Genomic DNA, 27500 nt, shown 5'->3' on the forward strand with positions numbered 1-27500 from the left:
TAAAAAATATTTTTCGGTGTGTAGCTAATCTGTATACGTCCTGAGATAAAAAATATTTTTGGGTGTGTAGCTAATTTTCATAAACCTGAGATAAAAAATATTTTTCGGTGTGTAGCTAATCTGTATACGTCCTGAGATAAAAAAATATTTTTTGGTGTGTAGCTAATTTTTATAAGACCTGAGATAAAAAAAATATTTTTCGGTGGGAAGCTAATTTGTATACGTCCTGAGATAAAAAATATTTTTTGGTGTGTAGCTAATTTTCATAAGACCTGAGATAAAAAATATTTTTCGGTGTGTAGCTAATCTGTATACGTCCTGAGATAAAAAAATATTTTTTGGTGTGTAGCTAATTTTTATAAGACCTGAGATAAAAAAATATTTTTCGGTGAGAAGCTAATTTGTATAAGTCCTGAGACTGATGAAGAGCTTTAGTCGTTAATTTTTTATCTCAGGTCTTTTGAAAATTTGTTAATATTTTTCGGTGGGTAGCTAATTTTCATAAGACCTGAGATAAAAGTTTTCGGTCGGTAGCTAATCTGTATAAGTCTTGAACTGTAAAAGTTTGCAGATGAAGAGCAAGAGTCTTTTTTCATGTGAACGTGAGAATTTATGTGTAGGAATTCTTAAATGTCCAGTAATGAGTGATTCCGGTTTCTGATTGGTTGCTAGCAGAGCGTGGCTCGATTTGATTAGTCAGTTTCTATCACCAATGTCTATAAATAGAACCTTTCAATTTTCTTTAATCACCCCCTTATATCATATCAAAATATTGCAACACAGACCAATAGATATTTTTTTTTTACAATTGATGAAGAGCTTTATTTGTTAATTTAACCTACCTGTGACTTGCTTAGTCTCTCCATTGTCTCTGTCACACCAGTCGTCCTCAGTGTCTCTGTTGGATGACGCTGTACTATTGTGACAGACTGGGAACATGAAATGCTTCTGCTCCATTCCCTCGCATCCAGAAGTCCTTTCTATTTCCTATCAACAGGAAACAAGATCAAAAAGATCAGAGAAAGAGAGAGAGAGAGTGGCGGGTGCATAAGATTCGCAATATAAACAACGAGAGCTGCAATACGAGCAAGCAATAAAATTGCGCCCCAAGAAATTAAAGAACTAAAAAGTCAGAATTAAATTTCACGTTTAATTTTTCGTCCTTTTTTTTTTTTTTTTTTAAATATTATTTTCAATCAATTTGTAGTAATCTCATTTCGTTTTTTAGATTTTAGTAGTTGGGGTGTTCTCATTTTTCTGAAAAAATAACCCTACCCTAGGGGTCTATAAGAATCTTATCTTATTTAATACAAAGGGCGTTCCAAAAGTAATACCTCCTATTTTTTTTTATTTCGCCCGAATGGATCAGAGAGGATTGCAAATTGCATTGTTATAATGACTGAACTTATGCATTCATGACCTGAAAGTTTCATCTCTCTGCTGCAGATATTGACAGTATTAGATTCTAAGAAAGCAACCGCTGTCATGGACGTGCGTCAGAATCAGAGATGGCTCATTGAATTCCTGGAAAAAATACATTGTGAATGGTGGCTACTATATAAAAAAATAAATTTCGTAGCACAAAATGTCACTTGTTTTAATGGTACCACTCTCATCTTTGTAGCTCTTCAATTTTTGGAGTTAAAAAATAAGAGGCTTTACATTTTAAAAACGACCCTCGTATGACAAAGCACGCTCCAGATGGCTAAGCACAGCCATTATTCCTCGCTTGCAAAAGGGCATTGAGAATGAAGATGATTATGTAGAAAAATAAATTCTGGAACACGAAGATCACTCGTTTTAATGGTAGCACTCCCGTCTTCATAGCTTTTCAATGTTTTTACATTTGAAACAATAGGAGGATTTTATTTTGGAACACACCTCGTATTTATTTTACTGTTTTTTTTTTTCTTGATGGAATATAAAATAGCAAAGAAATAAGATTCAGCTTCATGCGCTTGAAGAAAAGCTGTCATAAGTTTTGAATGATAGAAACTACTTTTACAAATTAATACGAAATAAAAGTTCGATTAAAGAAAAAAACAACCCTTGTAATTGATCCAAATCTGTAAATATTAATCGGCTTTAAAGTCACTTATAAAAGCAGACGAATAAACATCAAACAAATTCTCCTAGTAGATCGAGCGCTCTCAAAGGGCTTTGTATGTAAGCTTATCACTAGCATAAAAAAAGTGACATTCACCTTAGGTAGGTTAAACTGGCGTTCTTCAAAGAAAGAAGTTTCAAGGGAATATTAAATTCACAAGCTATCCTCAGTCGTATGTATATGTAAGTCAGGAAAGATGGCAACGTTAGTGTTTTGCAAGTCTTGCAGGGAGATGTCGACATCCTCCTACATACAGTGCTTGGCATTCCCAAATGGTTACCCATTACTTTTAATTTATTCATACCAATAACATTGTGGGGTCAGCGTTTGTGCTTGAAATTTATAACAATTGTGACTGGTATTGCATATACATAAACAATATATAAAAAAAGATGGTGTGTCTATTGTATAAAGTTGAATTAACTTGAAACAGGTGTACTTGACTTTACAGTTAGTGTGAGAAATTAGTTCAACTTTCACATTTCTTTATTTAGATATATTTTGGTAGTGTACTCAAACTCAAGCACCATACCAAAGTGGTACTCACCCTCAGTGGGACGAACTGACTTTCTCCAAAGGAGGAAGTTTCATGGGAGTATGAAATTCACAAGTGATCCCCAGGAAAATGGCAATGTTATGCTTTTGCACGCTTACAAGGAGGTATTTAATGTCCGTCTACATACAGAACCTAATTCACCCAAATGGTCACTCATCTGGTACTGACCAGGCTCAGCATTGCTTAACTTCAGTAATCTAATGAGAACCGTTGTGTCAACGTGATTATTCACAGAATTTAAATAGTAAAAAAAAAAAATGCTTTGAAGCATTACTATTTCTGCTCCTCAACCCTGTGCACTTAGCTATAAGAAATTGAAATACAGGTCGTTTCGAATACACCAAAATCATTATGCAGTTTTTTTGTTGTTTTTTTTTTGGAGGGGGGAGTCAGGTCTATAACACTGTAGTGGACTGAATGTGTGGTTATTTGATAGAGTAGTTATCGAAGGTTGATTGGGTGTCAGTTTCACCGCAGTCGTTTATGTAACATTGGCATCTTGGGGTTAGAGCTTACCAGAATGAAAACGTTTGGCCTGCCAGATCCCTGGACCCCACTGTTTGTACCTTTTTCTTGTGGATATATAAAAGACCAAGTTTATGTTCCGGCATTTCCAGCAAGTATCGATGACTTGAAAGATCGAATAACACTTGCAATCAACACGTTGGGCCGTTGTAGTAAGTGAAAACGGGTATACCGTTGGTATAGGTTTTATTAACTAACAAAGAATACCCTACCCGTGTTGTGCTTCTTGTATAATGTTATCATGGAGGAATAGCTTCTTCCGGCCAAGGGGAATAACCTTTTTATTACCGCTGGGGTCTTTGGAAGAGATAATTCTAGAGGGGCAAGGTGGGTGGGGGGTAATTTAAAACTAGTTATTTATTTGTTTCTCATAGAAAAGATGTGACACAAGGTCGGTTTTATGTGAGAGATAACCAGCTCCCCTCAAAAGGGGATTCTGCAAAAGCAAAATTGCTTAGTATAGAAGGGTTTCCCCCCTCCATTGATTAAGGACAATTAATTTGAGTGCAGCATCTGAGCAGACACTACACTTCAGCCACCAGTCCAGTACGAGTCAACTGCAAGGTAATTAAAAAGAAAGTCAACTGTAAGGTAAGTTAAAACTCTAACAACCGTAACATGCTTAGGCGCGTTTGGGATGAATTCTTATATTGGCTTGCTGTTGTCCGCGCTGCCGGTAGTGGCCACATAAAATATGAAATGAAACTTGAATCTATATACAACACATATGTTCATGTTTGCCGTTTGTAATATTTTTCCTTGATACATCGTGTGACGATTTGGACACATTTTTTTTTAAACACTATGTATAATATAAAATAGGTCTACAAAAACACATGACTAGACAGTCAAACGATGCTGACAAATAAATACAATGTATCACTCTTATCCTTCTAAAATCTTTCTTACTGGTTTATGTTTCTATAGTCTTTTAGAATATTATTGCCAGATTTTAAAATTATTTTTAAAAAATAATTGAAATAACGTGTTCAATTTTTAGACGGGTGTTTAGTTTTCTATATAAATACGAACCGCATGCATGATTTCTTAACCACTACTGAGTTCTAAAATTTCTTTTGCCAATGTAAACAAACATCTTGCTGCTCAACTCCCTACTTATAATGTTCCTAAAGGTACAGTTCCTAATTTACAGTAGCTTCTTAAGTCTCAGCTGCAATTGGGATTGTTTGAGGTAGATATGATTTAAAAAAAAAGTTTTCAGGATTTTTATCATAGGATGTGGTGGCGATTACATTAAATAAAAGTTTCTAAAAATCAAACAGTAAATAAAAAAATATTTGTTAATTTTCATAAAATTAAATTCGTAAAAACAAAGGACTGCTGTCTGACTAGGAAAAAAAAAGAAAGAAAGAAAGAACATATTGTGCCGTGTTGTAAATACATTTCTTTCATTTATAAATTTGTGTCAAAGTTTTATTTTCCTTGCGAGTCTTTTTAAAGTAACAACAACGTTACAAATCGTTTTCATATTAAATTTAGATAGTACGCTGAACTCCCACCTAAAAAATTGAACAGACCGATTAAAAATATAAAATTATGATGTTAAAATCTGATACTTAATTGTAAAAAGAAAAACATTCTAAAAAAAAATTAAGCAAAACAATTTTGAAGAAGTGGAAGGAGGAGGAGAAGGAGGGGAGGAATATGTTATCTATGTTTGCAAAGATCTTAATAATACAAATAGTTAGATTCCTTAGGTTTAACTACTTTATTTACTCAACCCGGTACGACTGTTTCCTTTTTAGAATTAGGTATTTATAGGATGGACCACCTGAAGGTTGCCAACATCCTTAATTAAAAGGATTCCTATGCAATCAGCCGAATTCCAATTTGGCACGCACAGGTTTTCTGTGTCATCACCCGCATCATCACTGCCACCTTCAAAAATAAATAACTAAAATTTTGAGGGGTCGCGGACAAATTCGTATTAGCGGTAGAAAATGAGTGAAGAGAAAAACAGGAAAATAAACATGCGAAAAAATAAGTCGGAACTTTGCGATAGCTGTTTTATTCATATTATTTGGATTCGTCAGACTACTGTTCTCATTCTGAGTGATATTCCCACAATGTTTCGATCGATGTAACCTCCGACCTTCTTCAGGTGTATCTTGTTGAACTCGGGACTCTTTTTGTGAAACTCTGGAATCTACACGGAATTTCGCAAAGAAGCCTTTATTTAATCCATGGGGTTAGCATGTTCTTGTTCCGTCAGCCTAGGTAGATGTGCTAAGTAATTGTTTTTTTAGTATCGCCTTCACTGAGGATTGAACCTTCAACCTCTAGAAAAGTGTAACTTTACAGCTGATTTTTTTTTACCAAGTACTTTATCCATTACGTCACTGTTCTTTTACACAAAACCCCATGACATACTGGATAAATTACTTGATAAAAAGGAAGAAGATCGGAGGTTATATCAGTCGAAACATTGTGAAAATTACACCCAAGATTGCAGCAGTATCCCAAATACGAATTATCAATCCTTAGCTCAAAAATTCGTACACATAACTTCTTTGTAAAATATTAACTTTACACTGATCGTTTTTATGTTAAGTACACTGAACTCCCACCTAAAAATTAAACAGACACTTCTCGGAAAGAAACTCTGCCCATGAAATTTTTGTTTAGTTTTAGGCACAGATTAAGAGTAAGAGAAACTGTTGACGGTTGTTGTAGCTAGGCGAGTATTTGTTGTGAACGTTTTACAGAGGGTGAGGCTATAGATTGAAGCTCAGTCGAGCACCTATCATAAAAGTCACAATAGAGCAGAGATAGACTCACAACATATTGTAATATAAATTCATTTATTATGTTCAGCAATAGATCACCATATATCATTGAACTCATGTATGACTTCTATATACTCGGTTTCATTCGATTAAGGGGAGATCACCTGTGCCAATTATGTACTACCTATTCCCCTTTGATTACCTCCCTTCCATGTCCTTCCTGTATAATTTTACACGTATGTTTAAATATCAAAACAAGAGTTTGTGTGCGTGCGTGTGTGTGTGTGTGTGTGTGCATGCGTGTGTGTGTGTGTGTGTGTGTACCACTCTCTTGCAATCCAAACCACTGGGCTGATCATGACCAAACCTGACATAATGATGGTCCCCCACCTAGAGATGGTGCCCACCAGTTTTCAAGGTTACGGCCAAAAGTCATATCCTATGTCATATCCTATACTCTGCTACAGCCCACATCACTGAAAACCGATCATGACCAAACCTGATATTTTGATGGTCAACGACCTAGGGATGGTGCACACTATTTATCAAGGTCAAATCTTAAGGTCGTGACTTTGCTTATATATATATATATATATATATATATATATATATATATATATATATATAACAAATTAATAATTAAATTAACAAACTCTAATAATATAAAAAAAAATAATAAATAAATTAAAGCTGTTTTTCATCTACATGATAGTTATTTTGGATTTGTTCCATTTTTAGGGCATACTTTTGTTTTTTTTGTTTTTTTTTTTGAAAAAGAGAGATCTAGTCTCGAAATTATCAAATACATTCTACCATCCCGGTTATAAGCGCATACGTACTGATTTATATGTGAAAAATCTTTTGAAGAATAAATAGAAATATGAAGATTTGTAATTTGAATGCTTGCCTTCGATTGCCTATTTTTGTTCACCCTTTGCATCACTTCACAATCCCAGTATCTTACATTGCTTTCAGCCTTCTTAAACACTAACACATTTGTTTAGTAGCAATGCTTCAAGCAAACTACCTTCAAACAGAATATTTTCCAAGATGAGAATGATCTAGAATCGAGTAACATGGATCGATTTTTGCATGACTTTAAACAAGAATGTAGGTTTGTTTCAGGCATTTAAAGAAATTGCAGAATTATTTACAAAGATTTTTTTTTTCAAAATGGATTCAGCAATAGAGGTAAACAAATCCAAAACAAATAACACTTTGTATGCAACGCATTTAAAAATAAACAAAATAAAATAAAAAAGCATTTAATATTTCTGATAGCGATTAAGACATGCAAACAAACATATAAAAACCATAACAAACATATAAAAAATATAACAAACATATAACAGATATATTATTATGTAATTAGTAAGACCTATGGAAATTCATCGTGTGGCCAAACCATCTTGCAGGGGTTGCTTTCTGCCAGAAGAAATAAATCTTAATGATCATGACTACTACAGATCCAGGAAGAACCCAAGGGGGTCACACACCTCTTCTTACATTAATTTTCATTGGCTGGATCCATTTAATCAGAAATATATTTAATCAACAAATATGTTTTGATAAAGCTGATATTTTTTGTAGATGTTGTGAAACCCTCTAGGGCTTTTGTCAAGATCCCACAATGTCTAGAAGTAATTTTTCAAAGGTTTGTTGAAATTAAAACGTCCTGAAGTTTGATTTGTCCGCATGTGTCCAATCAAAACATTTTCTCTCCACTTCTCCTTGGCTTTCATCTGCCTCTTTAACGTTCTAACATACCCTCAAGGCCATACGTTGATTGTTTTACATGGCCAAAAAGTTTAAAAGTTTTACTTTTGATTTTATCAAATAGACAGGTAGAGAAGTAGCTTGACAGAGTGTAAATATTTTTTTTTTCCCAGATCAGGCGATTTCCTGTAATGAAATGCATTATGTAGTTTTCAAGCACCTCAATGCGATTGGCTAGTTGTTTGGTCCATGTGATACAATCAAGTCCATATAAAACTACTGGGATGACATAAATTAAACAAACTTTTACTTTAACAGTTATTAGCACATTTTGATTTTAGAATTTTGCTGTGATTTTGGAAAGCTGCGCAATCCTTCTCTTTTCCAGAAAACATTAATCGTTGTTTAGTACAAAAAGGATGACAGATCCGAATGTAAAAACTGTAGATCTAAAAGTTTGTTGAGTCATGTTTATGAACTCTTTATATCATTGGCAACAGAATAACAAGTGATCTTTATTCCTATCATCTGGAAGGGGAAAAGTCAAACAGATTTTTGCCCTTGGCCAATTGCTTGGAAAATCAATCGAGTTTAATAAATATGATGAATAATATGGACATATTTTTTTCTACCATTTATTCGAAATCGAACTCTAATAATACTAGAACAAAATATGACTTCCTACCATCAGCCAGTTCTTACTATTGCAAGGTTGGGACATATTTGGGAATACACTGCCTTTAAGAATGTAATTTGAAATTGATGTAATTATTGTAAATGAATTTTTAAGAAACAATTATTGTTAAAGAACAAATAAACAAAAATATGACTTCTTACCATCAGCCAGTTCTTACTATTGCAAGGTTGGGACATATTTGGGAATACACTGCCTTTAAGAATGTCATTTGAAATTGATGTAATTATTGTAAATGAATTTTTAAGAAACAATTATTGTTAAAGAACAAATAAACAAAATATGACTTCCTACCATCAGCCAGTTCTTACTATTGCAAGGTTGGGACATATTTGGGAATACACTGCCTTTAAGAATGTCATTTGAAATTGATGTAATTATTGTAAATGAATTTTTAAGAAACAATTATTGTTAAAGAACAAATAAACAAAATATGACTTCCTACCATCAGCCAGTTCTTACTATTGCAAGGTTGGGACATATTTGGGAATACACTGCCTTTAAGAATGTCATTTGAAATTGATGTAATTATTGTAAATGAATTTTTAAGAAACAATTATTGTTAAAGAACAAATAAACAAAATATGACTTCCTACCATCAGCCAGTTCTTACTATTGCAAGGTTGGGACATATTTGGGAATACACTGCCTTTAAGAATGTCATTTGAAATTGATGTAATTATTGTAAATGAATTTTTAAGAAACAATTATTGTTAAAGAACAAATAAGCAAAAATATGACTTCTTACCATCAGCCAGTTCTTACTATTGCAAGGTTGATTTTGTTTATTAGATTCTTTATTCTTTCATCTTGGTTTAGTCACGTAAACACACAAAAATAAATAATCTTTATATTTCTGAATTTTTTAAATGAAGATTAGTAATTTAGATTATTTTTCTTATCTTGAGCATTATCCTGATATTCTGTACGACATACTCACATCGACACACCAGTTCTCACCAGATCATCGAAGTTAAGCAACGTTGAGTCTGGCTAGTACCAGATGGATTACCATTTGGGAATTCTAATCGCTGTATGTGCTCTCTGCTTATCTCAGCATTGTTTCCAGTCGTCCTGAACCTCCACTTGCCACTGGTATTCAACAGTGTCGACTCAGGAGAGGTGTGGTTGGAGATTGTGCAACTCTTGCCACAAAAATGTCATGTGCAGGCACCCTCACAGTGGATATCCATAGTCTGTCAAAGCTGATAGAAGCTACCATATATACACTGCATGTCAAATTATTAACGAGATAACATTTTTTTACCAGTTTCAGAAACTTATGCATAGTTTCGTATCAAAAGCTTCGGAAACGTTGGCAATGCTGAGCTGTGCGTACTGTGAAATTTTCGTACTATTCCGTGCAATGTAAACAACTTGCCATCGTAATTGCTGAATCAACAATATTTGAGGTGTGTCAAATTATTAACAAGGCAGTTTTTTTCGTCAATAAACTGGGTCATAAAGGTGGATTGAGTAGTTCTAAAAAGAGTCCTATTACAGAACAGCTAGCAAAAGTTAAAACTACCCTCGAAATATCGAAAATGATAGGAAGGTACCATCAAACTGCAAAGAACTTTGTCGAACCTTACAAAAGTAAGAGAGCTGACAAAGGTAAATCTAGAGTTGTTTCACGCTGTTCTCTACTCCAAATTAAACGTGAAGTTGTTAAGAACCTTGGGCAGACAAGTCAAGAATTCTTTGCCCAAGCCGGATTGAAGAATGTCTCAAAAAGTACTCGATGTCGCCTTCTAAAAGAAGTGGCAAAATCTGTTAAGCCTGTGACAAAGCCCCCATTAAAGCAACATCACATACAAAACCGATAGAAATGGGCAGAGGACAACATGAAAACGGATTTTTCCAAAGTTTTGCTCACGGATGAAGTGCGTGTCATTCTTGATAGCCCAGATGGCTGGAGCAAGGAATGGGTCCTAGATGGGCGACATTGTCATCAGCGTTTAATGCACCAACAAGGTGGTGGTGGGATAATGATTTGGGCTAGGATTATCGGAGGTACTTTAGTTGGCCTATGGAGAGTCCCAGAAGGCGTAAAAATGATGTCAAATACTTACATAGCATTTCTGAAGGAGCACTTTGAACAATAGCTGAAGAAGCAAAGGTTGACGTTCAGAAGAACCATTATTTTTATGCAGGATAATGCTCCCTCCATACAGCAAATAAAAGCAAAGAGTATTTGCAACAACTGGGGTTGTCTGGGCGACGGAAGTGGCCTGCAAATTCACCAGATTTTAACTTTTGGAGTATCATGAAGCAATGCCTCTATGCAAGTGGATGCCAATTTAAGAGCAAAGATGAGTTGTGGGATGCTCTCCAAGAGGTATCACGAGGAATAACTGTTGACGAAGTCACAAATTTGACTAATTCCGTGGACCAACGTCTTTTACAAGTCATTCATAAAAAAGGGATCGCATATGCCCTACTAATTATGTCAACGTAGAAATTGCTATGTAGTTATTGTGTTCTAAGGATTTTTCCTAGTTTATGTAATGTGAAAATAACAACACAAAACGAGAACAATAATACATATGATACAAGTTTTCTTAATAATAAAACATATATTACAAAACAACAAATAAAAGATGCTCTTTTATAGAGGCGGCGAACTTTAAATTAAAATAAATCACAGAAAAATATTTTTATCATACAAATTTTATTTTATTTTAAAGATTAATTTTTGGCATTTATAAGATAAATATAATTTCGGACATATGATCCCAACGTCTCATACATATATGTTATAATCTAGGCATCAAATTTTCACAAACTGCATGCATTAAATTAGGCTGTATTTAGCAATAGCGTGTCGAATATTGTCTTTCAGGTGGTCTATTATGTCTGGTTTATCAGCGTATACATACGGCTTTGCATAACCCCAAAGAAAATAATCTAATGGAGTTAAATTTCATGAATAAGGTGGTCAGTTCACAGGTCTATTTATTGAAATTATTCGTTTATCAAATGTTTATCCCAGCAAATTGATTCTATCATTTGCAATTTACAAACATGACTTCATGATGAATTACTGAACTAAAAAAAAGCCAGTATTTTCTAAAGCTGCAATTAAAGAAATAAAGTTGTATATTTAAAGTTGCTGCCGCTGAAAAAAAAAAAAAAAAAAAAAAAAAACAAACAAAAAACATCTTATACCACAAGAGTCAGGTCAGTTAAAGAGTTTATAAACGAAAAATTGATCGTGATTGTATTTTCAAGTTTCGAATCGTATTTTTGTAATAAAAATGAAAGACGTAAAGAAAATGGAGAGAAAAATGTCGGAGAAGAAATTCCAGCAGAATTAGAAATGTTAAAAATAAATTCAAACCGACATTTGAGCAGACAGACATTTTTTTTTTTCTGAGACAAATATGCATATTTCCTCCGAGGAGTCAGTGTTACATAAGCAATGGATCTAAACCGTTTCCAGTTTTGAATCCTATTAGACCATTTGTGACCCGTTGAGTCAGTATTCGTTATATATATTATTAAATATATAAATTTTTGATCTTGACATCGTTTGATAACCACATGTTTTTCAAGGATTACAAAGTAAAACAAGTGAAGCATGTATGGTCCCCCGTGAGTGCACAGTAAACGAAGCATTAAGAAGATGAAAGTTCAGAATTTGCCCCCCCCCTCCACGCCATTTAGCCCCAAAAGTCTCCAGGGGACGTCAAATCTTGATGAAACTGAACAAACGGTGCAGTTTTATGCCATATGTAAATTTGAGTTCTGTACCATGCAAAAAAAGAAATCACTAAGTCCATCATTTGCCCCCACCCCATTTAGCCCCAAAAGTCCCCCAAGGCCTTAACATATTTAAATTTGAGTTCAGCACCATGCAAAACTGCTAAATAGACGTACACAGAAAATTTTGGACAAATATGGTTAAATAGTCCCCAAAATGGAGTGTTTTTATTAGCCCTAAAAGAGCCCCCCTGGGGCACACCCAAGAGTTATCGCGAACTGTAGACAAACAAAATTATATAGAAATCAATTCAGATATATATACAGAGAGAGAGAGAGAGAGAGAGAGAGAGAGAGAGAGAGATTGTCCATTTGAATATAGGTGCACTAAAAGGTGTTTCCAGTAATGTATCAGACGTAACTTCTCTAGAGGAATCTAATGGCTTACAAGTAAAAAAATTCTCATTGAAGGAGCATGAAATCTGCGACTGAAATTTGTTTATTTCAGATTTTAATAAGATTTACATCTTAACTAAATTACGTTTATTCTAGATCTGTAAACATACGAGGGGCGTTTCAAAAAATAATGCCTCCTATTTTTTTCTTCCATTCGAATGAATCAGATGCGATTGCAAATTGCATTGTTCTGATAACTGAACTCGTGCGTTCGTGGTCTGTAAGTTCCACCTCTCTGTTGCAGATATTTACAGTGGGAGACTGAGAAAGCAAACCTTGGCATAGATGTGCTTTAGAAGCAGAGATGCTTCATAGTTATTGGCAAAATTGTTATGAGAATGGTGGTGAGTATGTAGAAAAATAAATTCAGGAGTAAAAAAGGTCGCACATTTTAATGGTACCACTCCCATCTTCATAGCTCTTCAACTTTTTGAGTAAAAAAATAGGAGGATTTACTTTTGGAACGAACCTCGTATTTCAATCATTTTCAGACCAACTGAAAATTCATGCATTCCATTTTAACTCATTCGACTCTACAATACCCCCCCCCCCCAAATTAATTTATTGAATTATTTGAGGTTAACCCTGCATTAGTCTCATAGGCTGTTTTGTCACCCCAATTTTGCTTAAGTGCTCTTTACTCCTAGTTGGCAACTGATTTCTTTTCCTCCTTCCCAGTACTCTCCTGACTCAGTGAGGGTATAGCAAACGTGGTATGGCACAGTTGCATCCCTATTTTCGTTGAAGATAGACGCCACTTTGTCTTTCTGGAGTGTCCAGTCACCCCAGCTGACTAACGTAGGTATAATTTTATGATTTATATATTTTTGTATTTTTCCAATGGAAATAAAAAAAATTGTAGATATAAGCGCATATTATGTATCATTAGGTTAATCTGTAATATTTAATATGGAATTAATATGTTTTTTGTATTTTCTTTATCATAAGTTTTGATGGGATTATTATTTTATTCATAATTTATTCCTCTTTCAATCTTGTAATTATGAACTTAGCTAATGTAATATCTTGTTTTTTCTTTTGTTTTTTAATTTATTTTATTGTATTTTTTATATTAATATCAACAAGATACAAGTGATTCAAACTGTTCAACAGGGATCGTAGTTATATCCTGAACCAGCAGGATAACTATATTTTACGAAATAATAACATTATAAACATTTTTGTATTGGGGTGTGTAAACACACCTAAGGGACTAACCATGTTTGAAACACCCAGGGGACTAACGCAGGGTTAATAAAGGGTCCAAGAATGTCATAGCATTATGCAACCTCCATGAGACGATGAAATAGATATTCCATATAATATAGCAAGTGCTAGTGCGATTGCAAGAATTAGTAGTGCATCATATGAACCCAAAAAACTTCTGTCATTACTAACCAACATAGTGTTACCCCTATCGACGAAGGGAAGGATCTATCAGGCATATGTATACAGTATGATGATGTATACAAGTGAAACCTGGCCTTTGGGAGTTGAGGACATGCATTGCATGATACGATTGTTGTGCAATATGAGTCTTAAAAACAGGCTTAGATCAGATGACGTCAGAGAAAGGTTAAATCAAGACAGTCTAGGGAGATGCGTGCAGAAGAGGTGACTTCGATGGTATGGCCATTTGAATATCTATGAACGGCACCAGAGTTCTCTTGGTGACAAAGTTGCAATTCTCTGGATTTTTTCTTTTTATTTGGTTTTCAAATCTATTTTATACAAATTGATTGGCGTTATTGGTAATAAAAAACTAAAGCCATTCTTCAAAGTCACATATTCACAACTGGCCTTATAATTCTCAATCACATAACCTAACTTTGTTTTTTTTCCCCCACCCCCACAATCTGCCCGACCACATCCCGCTCTGTCTGTATCGTCTCTTTAATATTCAATCTCTACAAGCTGGCTAGCCGAGTTCATTATTGGTAACTCATACAATGGTTTGATGATTGGTCTAAATTCGATTGCACTCTTCTTTGACTGGAGTTAGGGGGGGGGAGCAATAAAAATCAATATCTCCAAACAGCATTTGCTTTCTAGTCATCCAGACCAATTATAGAATCTGTATTAAAACATTTTTATTAAAAAAAGATAAAAAGAAAACAAAAAAACACAATGACCAAATGAATTTATGATAAAACAGAGATACATAAGTGAGGGTTAATATAAAAAAAATTTTTTTATGGAAATCGCTCCAGACAAGGCATGAAGCCACTTGATATAAGGAACTAAAAAATACTTCACCATCAAAAATTTGCCAAAGATACGTGTTAGATGGAATATATTCTAATCTAAATAACAGCAATTATTCCCTCTTTCTCAGAAACATCACTCATGGAATACGAGAACAAAAGGATAAAATAAGAGAATGGAGAGTTATGCACCTGCCGAAAGTAAACCAAGATCCACTTGCAACTCTCTTTAAATTATAGTTTAGAACGATAAAATTGTCACCCTAGAAAAGACGACATGATTCCATTTCTGTTTGACGAAAACCAGTTTTCATCTTTGTTGCAGATCATCCACTAGTTAGCCCGTTCTGTACAAATCCCCAGAGCGATATGAGCCTTCTGTCTAAAAGTGGCACAATGTTCAACAAGTGAGATTGGAGATGCACCACTGTACAATTCATGCTCTTTGCCAATCAAAGTTATGACAACAGGACCATTGCCAGCACCCTCAAAATGGATCGCTAGATTGCCATGAATAACAGAGATGTGCCTAGGGTCATGAAAACAAATTTTCCAGCCACGGTTATGATCTATGGTATGGTTTCAAGTGAGGGCCACATCATGCCAACTCACATCTTCAAAGTCGGCTTGAAAGTCAGCACCAAAGTGTACCTGAATGTGTTGAAAAGTGTGGTGATCCCCTGGTACAATCAGTTGCACGCTGGCAGACCTTGGGTGTGGCAGCAGGGTTCGGTGCTGGCCCACAAGTCCAAAAAGACCCAGGCTTGGCTTCAGAAGGATTGCTATGACTTTATACCCTTCTCAGATTTGCCCCCTCTCCTCCCCCGACCTAAACCGCTCCTTTGATCATATGCTGAGAACATCACCAACATGACCTCCCACAACACCAAAGCCAACCTGATTGCCGCCATCTGCCGCTAGTGCTGGTGAAAAAGCCATGCTCCCAGTTCTGGACCCGTATCGAGGCGGTGATTGAGGCTGAAGGCGGCTTCATTGAATAGATATCAGCTCTACTACATAATCAAGTTACCTGAATTTTTTTTTTTTAATAAAAGTTTTAAAATAAAGCTGTAATGTTGTTTTCTTTAGGGCGACACTTTTATCGTTCCACTCTGTATAATGGGATCGAGTTAATAAGAAACTCTTAAGAATCGAACCAGAAATAAATGTCTGATCATATTTTCTCCATTATTTTCCCTTACATCTCCATAATTTACTATCCCTTCTTCATTTTTCCAACTGAAAAACCGATGCGTTCCTTTAATCGATCCATTTTGAAAATATAATAATGCTGTTTTTGTTTCTGTTTCTTTCTTGTTCTTTTTTTTATTATTATTTTATTTGCTTTTTTTATGGTTATTTCACCCTTAACAAGGCACAGTCGTACTTGGATGTAGGCGGCTACTATTTGGGATATAAGTCGCAGGAACACTATGGAGGAATTTGAGCAGCAAGATGTCTGTTCACATTACACTTGAACTTCTGCAAGTCAGGACAGCTGGGGAAGCAGAAACCTGGAAGGGAATTCCAAAGTCTAGCAGTTAGAGGGAAGCTATTTGAGCAAAAGGCTTTTCAGCATATAGGGATCTCTGCTGAGCAGGGGTAGGATTTTGCTGCTTGTCAGGGTTGGCATGGGTATTTATGTTGAGAGGGATACAAGGGCTAGGAGTTCCTCAGAGCATCCTTCATTAAAATACTTGTAAAATAGAACCAGGGATGCATCATTTCGTACTCATCAATGGCATTACTAAAAAATGAAAAACAAACATATAATAGACCAGCTAATAAATAAAAACATTATTTTTGAGATGAGGTTGAATTATTTGGAATTTTTGGACTAGTGTTCTTAGATATATAAACACACACACACACACACACACACACACACACACACACACACACACACACACACATAGATATAAGTTGATAATAGTATGGTTCTACCAAGAAAGAAATGTGCATTCAAAAAAGTGGGACTATCAATATTTATTAATTTTTTACATTTTGGGTGCTTGTTAAGATAGTCAACAGATTGATTAATAAATGTTGATTGTCCCAATTTTTTAATGTACACTTCTCTCTTGTTGGAACCATATGGAAATGTGTGTGTGTGTGTGTGTGTGTGTGTGTGTGTGTCTGTCTGTCTGTCTGTTTGTGTGTACATTTCCCTTCCAATAACTGTCAATTTTCGGTCTGCAGACTCGAAATTTGATATACGGGGTATTGAGATTTGAGAAAATCGTTTTAATCGGTTTTCGGCTAGAAATTTGGCTGACAAGGCGTCAACAATTTGACCTTTCAATACTCCTCCACCAATTTTGGGTCTAAACACTTGAAATTTTAGATGTAGGTTACTTGGATAGGGATAATAATAATAATGTGATTTGAGCCCCAAAAATAAATGTTAAAGGGTTAAAATTGGGGTCAAAGTTTTTAAAAATTTGATGTCTGCGGTCACTACAAAATTACTCAGACAATTTCTGGTCTAAACATTTGAAATTTTACATAATGGGTATTCAAATATGTGGCAAACATTTTAATCAGTTTTTTTGGGAAAATATTTGGTTGCCAAATGTCAAAGTTGAAAGAATTGACCTTTGCAGATTCTACCAAATTTCTCCGCCAATTTTGCATCTAAACACTTGAAATTTTAGATGTAGGCCACTTGGACATGGGTAAAACTTATTATTTTGATTTGAAACCAAAATGATAAATGTTAAGGTGTCAAAATTGGGGTCCAAGTTATAGAAAATTTACCTCTGCAGTCTCTACGAAATTACTCAGGCAATTATTGGTCTAAACATTTGAAATCTTACATAAAATGTATTTTTTAAAATTTTATTATTATTATTATTATTATTATTATTATTATTATTATTATTATCATCAAAGACGAACTGAAATGCTAGTATATATATATATATATATATATATATATATATATATATATATATATATATATATTAGTGATAGGACGATTCCAATATTTTTCACGATTCCGATACAGTTATAAATTCACTACTAAGTTACTGATTCCGATCCTTTATACATCTCTAAATATTTAACTACAACGTTGTGATTTCTCACAATTACAATAAAAACACATGTTAAATGTGCGGATATTTTCTTAAATGTAATAGTACGTTTGTGAGGGATGATCTATCGATTTTAAGTCTAAAACTAATAGATTTCCGTTAGTTTATCATTACTATCAGCAGTCGGAGATTTTGCTTTAAACAAAATTAAATAAAAAAGCCAATTAAAAGAATCATTTTTGGCATCGGAAAAGAGTCAATTTTTTTTTTACTGATTCCTACTGATGCCCCTGAAAGTTCCGTTTTTTCTAGTTCCCCATTCTAATTCTGATTAATTTTTGCAACACTAATATATATATATATATATATATATATATATATATATATATATATATATATAAAATATATTTTAGTCATCGACATACAGACCTGTTTCGTTGTTTCACAACTCATCAGTGCCGCTAGACTAACACCTCTCCCAAGCCGAGGATCGAACCTAGAACCGTCGTGATGACAGTCGGCAGTTCTACCCCCTGACTACGGAATCGGTGGCCGAAATTAAACTGTCCGAATGTCTATTTAAATAAACATCCGTCCGCCACTCGTAGAGGGCTCAAACGTTTGTTTGTAAACAAACCGCGAGCTTCGCATTTTTTCAGCTAAATTAAGTAGCGAGTAAGATAATTTACGATAGTGCTCTACCCAAGAGGGGGGCTTTATAAAATATATATATATATATATATATATATATATATATATATTAGTATATACTAATATATATATATATATTACTATATATCAGTATATACTAATATATATATATATTAGTATATATCAGTATATATATATATATATATATAGTATATTATATTAGTATATATCAGTATATATAACTACTTCATTTACTCACATAAAATTAATATACGAAAGTATAAATTTTTGCATAAACTTTAAGTATTTACATCAACAGTGCTCAATACTTAGGTAGAACTTACATATATATATATATTATATATCAGTATATATATAAATATACATGCATATATATATATATACATTTATATATATATATATATATATATATATATATATATATATATATATATATATATATATATGTGTGTGTGTGTGTGTGTGTGTAATAATGTCGCTATCTATAGTGATAAGTTATAATATAGTATATCTATAATCAGGAATAGGTTCAAGGTTCCCAAAATCCATACTTGAATAGTCCGCAATGAACCATGGTGTAACGGATGAAGTACTAAGTAAAATTCAGATGTAATTGACACTCTTCTGGAGGTTGAAGGTTCAATCCTCAATGCAATAAATACAATTATTAAAGACTTTTACCTGGTCATGCATCATGGAACAAAAGCATGCTACCCCTATGGGTTAAATAAAATGTTTCGGTCAAATATCCATACAGATTTCCAAGTTCGAGAAAAAGATTCTCTAATTCAACAATATACACTTGAAAACGGTTTGAGGTTATATGGTTATATCGGCTGAAACTTTGTGCAAAAAGCACTCAAGATGAGAACAGTAGCTTGAATAATCTAAAATATAAATATGTTAGATGGCGATTTCTAATTTTCAGGCTGGTATCCTCTTAAAATTTGGGCCGCTTTTTCCTCTGGCCTTCTTCAGATGCATTGTGTCAAACATATACAATAAAAATAAAGTAAAGCCAGTTTTCCTCTATACCTGTGTTATTGAAAGCTATTTTACTATAAGCTACAAAAAAGATCTGTTTAGTCAGTAAGATAGGTCAAACATTGGGTGATATTGCTAAAAACAAAAATTTAATTTTCAATCGATTTCCTTCTTTTATATATCTTATTTTTTTAATATTCAGTCCTGATCAATATTTGATTATTTTATCGATTATATAAAGAGCAGTTGCCTGTTTATGTCTGTGTTTATCTACGAATAAAATATCACACGGCAGACCTACAAATCTGATATATTCCCTTTTCGGTACTGCCACGGAAAGAATATGAATGAATCTCTTCTGCAATATTTCATATTTTGGAGGTCATCAAAAAGAAAATAGTTCGGGGGGGGGGAGATAGTCGACATTTATAATGAGAAGGAGAAGGGAAAAAGAGAAGTGAGAGAGGAAGAAAGGTTGGATAACAATAAATAAATTAAGAGAGAGGAATAGAGAAAGACAGAGAGAAGAGGAGATAGTTTTTAAAAGAATGTTACGCACTTTTTAACTCTTCTATTTTGTTGTCCATACACGGGCAACGTCAGGTAACCATGCTAGTTAGTCATTAATAAAGAAAAGTGGAGGAATTCTTACTATCACAGTTAGAAGTTCTGATACTGCTACCCAAATCACTGGGTAATGTTTGGCCATTTTTCCCTCTGACCTTCTTCCGGTGTCTTGTGTTGAACTCTATTAGACTGGTTAAAAAAAGAATCTTCAACCTAATAGATCTCATATTATCAGTCAGCTTCCAATCTCTGTCTCCCATCACTGTGTTTGGTTTATAAGTATTTTAATGGAACGTGCCTTTTGTAAACTTCTTTTTTTTTTTTTACATAGGCGTCACCACTTATCAAGGCCGATCGGCCACTCAAGGATAAGGGTTAAAGAGTGTACAGTAGTCAAAAGGACAATATAGTAATCGATATTAATGGAAGTTCGGTAAATTTGTTAACTTAAGTGGAACGGCTCATCAGAAACTTGTTCACGTTGGACTTGAAGACAACCATATTATAGACAGCTGGAAAGCAGGAAAACGGAAGGCAATTTCAGAGGCGTGCAGTTCTAAGAAAGAAGCTTTGATCATGGAATCTATGTTTAGGTTTAGGCACAGATAAAGAGTGCAATTGCAATTGTTCCTCTTTGATACGACAATGACTTTAAAAAGCATGTGTTGGCGTGACAGGGAATTTTAACCGTGAGTCAGAAAATAAGGGACTTTTAAACAAGATGCAAGACTCATTAATCTTCCGAATTTTTACAAGATTGTCGAGCAACTGTGAACCGTAAAACAAATTACACACATAAGAGTTGGTTATTGTTGCAAACTAAAATAATATTAATTCACCCAGAGAGGGAAAAACAGAAATGCGGCCATACTTTGTTGGTTTTGAAAATATGTATCCGTGGCTTGGTGATGAAACGACCGGTATAAATACCCTTTTCTTTCAACAAAAAAACAAAAACTTCCCCTTTGCTTTCAAGTGAAAAGAAAACTTATGACGAATTTCTTTTCTTTGTTTCTTTGTAGGCCTTTTAGACACAACGTCGGATTTATATTAAAATTTCATGTTAAAATTTAATAAACGCATTACTAAAGTGGAAATACGTCTTATTTGCGGTGAAAAGGGTAAATGATCATCAAATCTTACCGGTTTGTGTGTGTCTGTGTCTGTGTCTGTGTCTGTGTATGTCTGTATGTGAATGTGTGTCTGTGTCTGTATGTGATGTGTGTGTGTCTCTGTCTGTGTATGAATGTGTGTGTCTGTGTGTGAATGTGTGTGTGTGTCTGTGAATGTGTGTGTGTGTCTGTGAATGTGTGTGTGTGTGTGTGTGTGTGAATGTGTGTGTGTGTCTATGTGTGAATGTGTGTCTGTGTGTGAATGTGTGTGTGTCTGTGTGTGAATGTGTATGTGTGTCTGTGTGTGAATATGTATGTGTGTCTGTGTGTGAATGTGCGTCTGTGTGTGAATGTGTGTGTGAATGTGTGTCTGTGTGTGAATGTGTATGTGTATGTGTGTGTGTGTCTGTGTGTGAATATGTATGTGTGTCTGTATGAATGTGTGTGTGTGTCTGTGTGTGAATGTGTATGTGTGTCTGTGTGTGAATATGTATGTGTGTCTGTGTATGAATATGTATGTGTGTCTGTGTGTGACTGTGTGTGTGTCTGTGTGTGAATATGTATGTGTCTGTGTGTGAATATGTATGTGTGTCTGTGTGTGAATATGTATGTGTGTCTGTGTGTGAATGTGTGTGTCTGTTTGTGAATGTGTGTGTGTCTGTGTGTGTGTCTGTGTGTGAATATGTATGAGTGTCTGTATGTGAACGTGTGTGTGTCTGTGTGTGAATATATGTGTGAATGTGTGTGTGTTAATGTGTGTGAATGTGTATGAATGTGTGTGTATGTGTGTGTATGTGTGTGTGTCTGTGTATGAATGTGTGTATTTCTGTGTGTCTGTGTCTGCATGTACGTGTGTCTGTGTGTGCATGTGTCTGTGTGTGAATGTGTGTGTGTCTGTGTGTGTGTCCGTGTGTGTCTGTGTGAGCGTGTGTCTCAGTGTGTCTGTGTGTGTGACTGTGTGTGCATGTATCTCTGTGTGTTTGTCTGTGTGTATGCTTCCTTGTGTGTGTCAGTGTGTGTCCGTTTATGTGTCTATCTGTGTGTGTCTATGTGTGTGTGTGTTTGTGTATATATGATTGAGAGACTCCCACGGACAGTAAAAATGTTCTGAGCATCCCGCCCCCGTTCAAACAGACGTTGCCATGCGAACAAGAATCAGAAATAGTCGTATGAAAGGAGCATGAGAAATAAAAAAATTAAAAAAAAATCAAGATACAAAAATTTAACAGAGAAATTCGTTAATGAATTAAACTAACAACATGTTGACAGAAACGTACTGAACAATTTTGTTACGAACTTTTTTTCAAGTGAATTTTTTGTTGTTGTTGTTGTTGGAGAGTTATAATAGCAATCACAATGGAAAAGAAAAAAATATTTTAATAGAAAAAAATGAAAAAATTAAATCTGTCATCTTGTACTCAAGAAAACATTTAAATATTACACACAAAAAAAGAGATGAATAGTATGGGGGAGGGAAAGGAAGAAAAGAGGAAAGTGAGAGGAAGAAAGAGATGTAGAGAAAAAAAGAGGGAAGAGAGAGAAAAAGAGAGAGTGGCGAGAAGGAAGAAAGTGAGAAATAGAAGTGAGAGAAAAATAGATGGAGGGAGAATCAATGGAGGAGCGAGAAAGAGGGGGGGGGAGAAAGAGAGGGGCTGTCGAGAAAGAAAAGGAAGGGGAACGTGAGGTGAGAGGATGAAAGAAATAGAGAGAGAAAGAGAGAGAAGGGAGAAAGGGGTAGGATGGAGAAAGTGAGAGAGTGAGGAGAAGGAGAGAGAATGAGGAAAACGAAGGGTGATATGAAAGAAAGAGATGGAGAGAAGAAGGGAAAGAGAGGATAAAGAAAGAGAGAGTGAGGATCCGGAGTGGGGAAGAAGAGGAGTGAGAGGAAGAAGGAGCTGAAGAGGAAAAAGAGAAAAAGAGGAGGGAGGAAGAGAGGGGGTGGAGAGAAAGAGAGGGAATGGAAAGAGAGGTGGGAAAAATGAAAAAGGGGGATGAAAAAAGAGAGAAAGAAAGGCCGAAAAGAGAGAGGAGGAATGAGCTAGAGAGAGAGAGAGAGAGAGAGAGAGAGAGAGAGAGGGGGGGAGGAGAAAGAGAGAGATATGAGAAGACTCATTAAATAAATTTGTTAAAAATGCCATTTAAAAAATCGGCAAAGCCAAACAATATGCAAATCTTGTTGATTTGAATATTTTTCATTCCAAACAAAATGTCTGCTTCTTTGTGGAATCTGGGTCATATTGCAACAGATTCAATTGGAACAGGAATTTGTAAAAAAAAACAAACAAGAATTCTTCATTCAATCAGTTTCAATAGATATTTCAAACTTAAGCATAACAGACCAAATAAAATGGCATTTAAAATTTTTCAGAGGAGATATTTTTCTGTACATAGATAATTAAATATACATTTTGCATGAATAATAGTGGTAAATCTTACTTTAGGATAATAATGCATGAGATTATATATATATATATATATATATATATATAATCTCATGTATCATTACTGTTTCGCTGTTTTAATGCTCATCAGTATGGCTAGACAAGCAACTACCTCAAGCAATGATCGAAACCTGATCGTGCAAACGACAATCGGAGCTTCTAACCGTTGCGCTATATGGCTGCTGCTATTCAGGCAGTGAATTAACAATGTTTTGACATTGTCCAAATACCTAAGCTCAATTTGTTTACACAAAGAGCATCGCTTCATACGCTAATGGTAATTTGTATATCACTTCTCCATATGCTCAACCTAAGATACGGAGCATTATAGTCATCGACATACAGTACTGTTACGCTGTACTGGGACGATTAATTGGAATCGGAATTGGGAATCGGAACATTTTGGGGGATAGGAATCTATATTGAAATCGGAAAAATTTGTACTTATTTTCTGATGTCTAAAGCGATTCCTTTAATTATCTTTTTTTATTTGATTTTGTTTAAAACAAAATTTCCAACTGCTGGGAGTAATATTAAATAAAAAATATTGATTGATTTTAAACTACCAGTAAAACTAAAATCTATGGATCACCTCTCACAAGTTTGCTTTTACGTTTGAAAAAATATATTCACATATAACATTTGTTTTTTTTGCAGTAACCGGGAAAAATAACAACTTTATAATTAAATATTTAGAAATTTATTAAGAATCAGAAGTGGTAATTGTACCGGAATCAGGGGAAAATATCGGAATTGTCCTACCACTAGTATATCTATAATATAAAGCTGAACGTCTGTGTATGTCTGGTCACGAATAGGCTTCTATATGGTTGACCATTATAAAAAAACTGATTACATATAATGATAGAAGATCTATCGAGACATAGGAATGGGTATGTTTGATCTGGAATAATGATAATTCATTAAAATTGTGGGGTCTGTGTACGCGCCTGGTCCACAAAGTATGGAAATAAAAAATTAAAAAATTAAAAAAAAAAAAACGTTTACAAGTGTTTTTGATATAGATGTACATAACAATACTTTGATAAGTATGTTTTTACGTTATTGTTCCAGTAATACGTTGTTTAAACTCTATTCCGTTGTTCTGTTTTCTTTGTGGCTTATTGCAAGCCATAACAATTGCATAAAAGAAACTTTGCGTATCTGTGAGTTTCTTCCTTATGGACTTAAAAATGGCTGGACCGATTTTTATGAAATTTTACACAAAAGTACTTTATATGCCTGGTAGTGTTCTTAGATATATTTTGTATCAGAATGTCTTAGATAAGTATCGATACTCAATAATCCAATGAAAGAAGGAACAGGCGATTTTGACTAAAGTTAACAGCCTTATACAGCCCAACATCACAAGTGCATTTGAGAACTTTTATTACCACACAAGCTGAAATGCCCGACATATAAAATCAATAGTAGGTTCTTTAATATGCAAGGGGCGCGTTCGAAATGAATGTTTCAGTTTAGAGTACAATTGAAGCATGATATTTGACTTTTGTATTTTAAAGTTTAATTCAAGCCATTATATATAAAAATAATTTAATAAAATCAACAGTAGGTTCTCTACAGTGCAATGTGGAATACAATGTATTCAGGACAAAGTGACTGCAAGGAGGACCGTGAAGCTTCCTCCTGGTGCACTACAATGGGTCTCCAGCTAGAGCAGGCAATCAATCAATTTGATTGAAAAATCAGCAATTTCACAAATTTCGATAACAATAAAACTATGGGAGTGTGTAACATCTGCTGATCATCATTGAATCCCGGACAACGTCAGGTCTCAAAAGTTAGTAGCTCTTTGTCTGATAAAAATCCGGCTATAGGACGTTAAAAACAAGGGCGGGGATAACAAGGAATCTGATTGGTTAGCGAGCAAACTTAATACGACGTGTATAAATAAAAACGCAGTAACATTAATTTTGTGCATCAACTTGCCGAGTCCTTACGAGAATGGAATACAGAAAATTCTGTGCAGCTTAATTGCCATATATATTGACATAACTTACTATACATAAGCATATAGTTTTGTATACATATTATCATTATTATTATTATTATTATCATTAGCTCACATGGAGCTTTCACACGAGTCAGCAAACGATCTGATTGGATACCTGTGGTGTTCTCTAGAAGCTGAGTGACAACAAGTCTCCCCAGACGTCCAGCTCTCTCCTCCTCCTTCGATAGCATTTGCAAATAAATTTGCATCATCGCAACAGCCTCTTACCATTGATTTCTCGCTGGCAGTGGCCATTGGTTTATACTGGAATTTGAGTGGCACTAAGCCTCCCCAAGATCCCAGTTCTCTTTGCACTTGTCCAGCGGAGGTCTGACCAGTGCTCCCTCCCTCCTCGGTCTTTCCATCCTCTTTGACCCTTCTCGGCTCTTTGTTATCACTTTTTTTTGGGGGGCGAACGGTGGTGAAACAATGGAGAGATGCATGATGGGGGGGGTGTAGAACATGTAGATCTGCAGCTTCGGTGTTCTTCATTCCCTGTAACGCTTCTTCGTTATATTGTCTTGTGTTATTCTATGCATTCAAGGGTTTTCCTTAATATTTCAGCCGTTTTCATTATCGTTAGGCGTTGTATTTTTGCAGCTATTCCTCTGATTCTAATTTCTGCCATTCTTTTTTCCAGATTTTTTGGGATTGTTCCTAGTGCTCTTACCATTATCGGTACTATTTTGATTTTCTTCATCATCCAAATCACTTTTATCTCTTTTGCTAGCTCTGTGTGTTTGCTTCGTTTCTCCTTTTTTTTTCATACTCACCCTGTGGTCAGCTGGGACAGCAAAGTCTACGATTTGACAGGATTTCTCTTTCTTGTTAATTATTACATCTGGTCTTCTTGCTTGGATGGGTTTGTCCGTCTGTATGTCCATATCCCATAGGATTTTGTGGTTCTCGTTTTCGAGTGCTGTTGCGGGTTTATGCTTGTACCATTTATCTGTATGCTAAAAATGCAACTGTTTACACAATTCCCAGTGCACTGCCCTCCCCACTTGGTCATGCCTGTTTTTGTATTCCTTTTGGGCCAGTTTGTTGCATTCACTTACTATATGGTTTATCGTTTCGTCTCTTTGTCCACAGAGTCTGCATTTGCTGTTTTCTTGTGTTTTATCGATCCTTGCTTTGATATGGTTAGTTTTTATCGAGTTATCTTGTGCTGCGGTTATTAGGGATTCAGTTTCTCAGTTTATATGTCCTTTTCACATCCATGTCCAGGTGTTTTCGTTATTCTCATCTTTTGTCATTCTTACGAATCTTCCGTGGAGTTGTTTCTCTTCCCGTTTCTCTTTTCTCGTTTTGTCATTTGTCTCTCTGTTTTCTGTTTTGTTGGTTTTCTCCGTATCTCTCGCTGCCATAATTATCCTTTCAGTGCTTTGCATTATGTATTTTTCTAGTTCTTTTTTTGTGTCCTTCACACAGTCTTCTTTAGAGATCAGTCCTCTCCCGCCGTCTTTCCTTTTCACATAGTCTGTCAATATCATCCTTTGGGTGTAGTGCATTATGCATGGTCATGAGTTACCTGGTTTTCTAGTCGAGTTGTCTCAGTTCTTCTTTTGTCCACCCTATAAACGGTCCAAAGTATCTCACTAGTGACACTGCCCATGCATTTATACCTTTTATTAGGTTTCTGCTATATAATTTAGTTTCCAGGAGTTTTCTTGTTCTCCTGAGGTATTCCTTTCCAATTTTCTCTTCCATTTCTGTTGTTTTGATGGTGTCTGCTTCCAGAATTCCCAAGTATTTATAGTCATCTCGTTCTCCTAGTGCCCTCATTTCTGTTTGGTTGGGTAGTTCCATGCCTGCTGTCGTTTCCAGTTTTCCCTTTTTTATAACTAGTAGTGCGCACTTTTCCATTCCAAATTCCATTTGGATATCTTGGCTGAAGATCCTGGTAGTGTTAATTAGTGTCTCTAGCTCCTTTTTAGTCCTTGCAAAAAGTTTCAGATTGTCCATGTA

The 27500-nt window shown here is 34.9% G+C and overlaps 1 protein-coding gene across 3 annotated transcripts in view; it reads right to left on the minus strand.

The window, feature by feature from the left end:
• Positions 1-27500, minus strand: part of LOC145242978 (protocadherin beta-15-like) — a 490058-nt gene that overhangs the window by 65939 nt on the left and 396619 nt on the right. For 2 of the 3 annotated variants that reach the window (XM_080106090.1, XM_080106091.1), the window contains one exon: positions 843-987. The exons of the other annotated variant lie outside the window; for it this stretch is intronic. In XM_080106090.1, the coding sequence (XP_079962216.1) occupies positions 843-987 (145 nt within the window). The remainder of the gene's footprint in view (positions 1-842; positions 988-27500) is intronic. 3 annotated transcript variants of the gene reach the window in all.

The sequence above is a fragment of the Euprymna scolopes genome, chromosome 21 (assembly GCF_053919585.1).
Source record: "Euprymna scolopes isolate OS-2025 chromosome 21, ASM5391958v1, whole genome shotgun sequence".
Lineage (NCBI taxonomy): Eukaryota > Metazoa > Mollusca > Cephalopoda > Sepiida > Sepiolidae > Euprymna > Euprymna scolopes.